At 33.2% G+C, this 3,341-nt stretch overlaps 1 protein-coding gene across 1 annotated transcript; it reads right to left on the bottom strand.

Annotated features, from left to right (window-relative positions):
• Positions 1–233: 233 nt before the first annotated feature.
• LOC119836381 (fibrohexamerin-like) lies at positions 234–2,972 on the bottom strand. Its single transcript, XM_038361685.1, has 5 exons — positions 2,921–2,972; positions 2,382–2,601; positions 1,630–1,766; positions 1,067–1,177; positions 234–520 (listed from the first exon to the last, which is right to left on the bottom strand). Exons 1-5 carry the CDS (start codon positions 2,970–2,972, stop codon positions 384–386), a joined length of 657 nt encoding a protein of 218 aa, XP_038217613.1. The 3' UTR covers positions 234–383.
• Between the last annotated feature and the right edge of the window lie 369 nt (positions 2,973–3,341).

The raw sequence follows: 3,341 nt of genomic DNA, 5'->3' as shown, positions 1-3,341 counted from the left end.
TGTGAAGTTTTATTTTAACCGACTTCAAAACAAGGAGGAGGTTCTCAATTCGACTGTTATTCTGTGTTACCTCATAACTTTTATTTGGTTGACCGACTGATGATGAAAATTTACAATTATATTTTGTCGTTAAAAAAACTTGCGGTATAACACAGAGCAGCAAAATAGGTAAGTAAGTAGATGCATACATGAAATATACTTTATTTTTCTATACATTTATAATAATAAAATACTGCCAAAAATTATACATTACGTATTACATACATTTTAATAGGTTTTGTAAGCATAAATGTAGTATAAACGTAGTTAACAAACATTTATTTCAATTCCGATGGTTATTAAAAAAACAATTGACAATTAAGGCGGGAAATGAAAAAATATAATTAATTGCATCCAAAATCACAAATATACGAATTGATATACAAAGTAATAAGTTGTTTCGCTCTGAAGTAGAAAGTTTCTCTTTCGAAAATATTCAGTAACGTGTAGTCTGTTGACAGGAAGTTTGCTGTTTTGACATCTAAAAAGGAAAAAAAAACCACGTTATTAACGCATACGTGAGCTAAACGATTTATGATGCCTTAGAGTCTACTGAATGAAAAATGCAGTCTGCAGCAAAAATGTATCATATGCTTCAGGGTATATTCTAATTTAGTAGACCGATAATCAGCTATATATGCACCAGGGGGGCCAAAGCCAAGCTAGGGCCGATCGTTATTTACTAAAATCTAATATTATAAAGCTGAAATTTGTTTGTTTGGTTGAACGCGCTAAACTCGGGAGCTACTGGTCGGATTTGAAAAATTATTTCAGTGTCAGATGGCCCATTTATTAAGGAAGGCTATAGGCTATATATAAACCACGGGTAAAGTCGGGGCGACCCCTAGTTATGAATAAATAAGAAACCACGTTTTTGCAAGTAGGCCGAAATCAAGTTGGAAAATATGTTTGAAGAGTGACATTAAGACAAGAGTGGGGTGCTTCCCAAGACTAATAATGACTACTTTCACTACTACTAATATAAACAGAATGTATTATCGTCAATTCACATCCTACAAAACATTACCATTAGGGTTTATATCGAAAATGGGCAGTGCTGTGACATCCGCGAAGGCGTAGGCTGAACACGCGTCCATCTCGTTGGCTCGAGGTATGTTCATTGTAACACGGATCATTGCTGAACAGGGAAATACAATTAGTAATGCAGTGGAAGAAAATAAATAGGCACACAGAACAAATGTATATTTATGAATAAGAATTGTAATGTAATAATTTTATTAGGTAATCCTCTCGCCCTCTTCTGTTACTACTCCTACTGCCATCGGGATGTAGAATATTCTAGACAACCTCTTTTAATAAAAAGGAGTAAAAAGACTTGTATTTAATACAACGATATGTGTGATATACGTATGTGTCTTTATAATCGGTCCACCCGTTTTGATGAATAACAGAATAAGCAAACAAATATTATAATTGTGTGTTTAAAACCTTTCACTTTTTTATTAATTGCAGGTACATCTTATTTGCTTGTGTATCACATCACTACGGAAATTTAGTCAGGTCTTTATTGTAAGACATTAATTTACTTTCTTATTCATGTCTTCAACGATTAACTATGTTTCCACTTACGGTACGTTCCTTTATAAAAATAGCTGTAACTGGTGTCTTCTTGTAAGGAATAATGTTGGATTAGAGTTCTCGTTGACTCGAACTGCAGGAAGGGGCAGTCAATGGCTATCACTAGCGTGTCTGATTCGATGTTATAGCTAAAAAATATATTAAGCTAGTTACGTTCCATACGCATAATATATTTTATTTCCATAAGCTTTATATATTATTTTATTACCAGGCGTTTTTTATGCCACTGAGAGCGTTGTTAAAAACGTTTTTAAGGTTTCATATCTCGAAATGTTGTAAAAATTTTGTTTTCAGTGATAAATGATTAAATGAATGAATAAATAGAATCACCAAAGTGTCATTCACATATAATTAATTAAACTTCTGATAGATGCGGTTTATGCGTTATAAAGATTATAATCTTAAACGAAGGTAATATTGTGCTTAATACGTTTATCAGTAAGAAGTTGCTCAAGCTTGTATCTTGATAGTCACATATACCCAAAAACGGTTTGGTAACTGGCTCTTAAAGAACTTTGCATTTATAAATATTTGATATATAAGGAAAAGAATAAAATCATGATGAGGCTGGATTCGAACCTGTGTTTTTGTTATATCGGGGCGACGCTTGACCAATCTATTTTTTTCTGCTCTGTCTTAATACTCTTCACGTAAAATTTACTATCGATTAAAATTTGCTATTAATGCTATTAGAACCAAAAAATACAATTTCAATTACCATCCAAGTTTTTCAGAATACTCACAAAAACTCCGATGTTTTGCAATTATTGTGGTTGCGGATTTTTAAGTTAACATCAACATATGATGCATTAAAATAAGGCGTGTCGAATGCAAACCGCGGAATCGTGTATTCCGCGGGAATCGAGCCTCGCACATTCGGGTTGCATTTGGAGTTAGAAGCGAAGTTCTCTCGCAGGCAATGTGTGTGCGAATAGTGACATGGGCGCACTATGTTTGACGGTACTATAAAATTTTATATAAGACACAATTATTTACAGATATAAATCACATTCTTAACATAATTATTCAAAACATAACACACGGGCAGGAACACTAATAGGACAATTAAATTCAATTTTTTTTGTTACGTACCTACGCTGTCTATGAGCTAAAAAGTGGTTCTTGATCAGTTTATGTGAGAATACCCGTAATCATGAGAAATATTAAGTGGCGGAATTTGGAAACCCCCCCTTCTTGCCAAACCGTAGCTCTTTTTGTTTGAGTGAAAGGATCCCATATGCCACAAGCAGGCACCAGGGTTAAATATTTCTATAAGTCTTACCAGCATAGCACACAGCAACAACTGCTAGTACGAAAAAAAGTCGCACCAACATCTTGGCACGTCTTCTCTCGCGGGTCTCTAATGAAAACTGCAAATGTCGAATAAATAAAAACAATAAAATGGATAATTCATTAAAATCGATTGTTTTCTAGAAATTCAGTGACGCCTGTTTGTACAGTTGGTCAGATTGAATGCGTATTCATATCGTTATTGTAATTTATTAAATGGTAAATATATATTGTATCAATAATATAATACGTATATCTTTTTATCGAATATTAATCTAAATGAATTAATTTATTGCATATACATTATATTTCCGTGTAGGTTTAGCGTTTCATTTGTAGTCATACATAGTTGGCAAATAGTACCTAATGTAGATACAGATAACAAAATAATTATTACGCATTCAGCAGAAAAT

This window comes from Zerene cesonia, chromosome 24 (assembly GCF_012273895.1).
Source record: "Zerene cesonia ecotype Mississippi chromosome 24, Zerene_cesonia_1.1, whole genome shotgun sequence".
Classification (NCBI taxonomy): domain Eukaryota; kingdom Metazoa; phylum Arthropoda; class Insecta; order Lepidoptera; family Pieridae; genus Zerene; species Zerene cesonia.
Note: the sequence above shows the minus strand (reverse complement) of the source record. Positions and strands in the feature narration are given on the sequence as shown.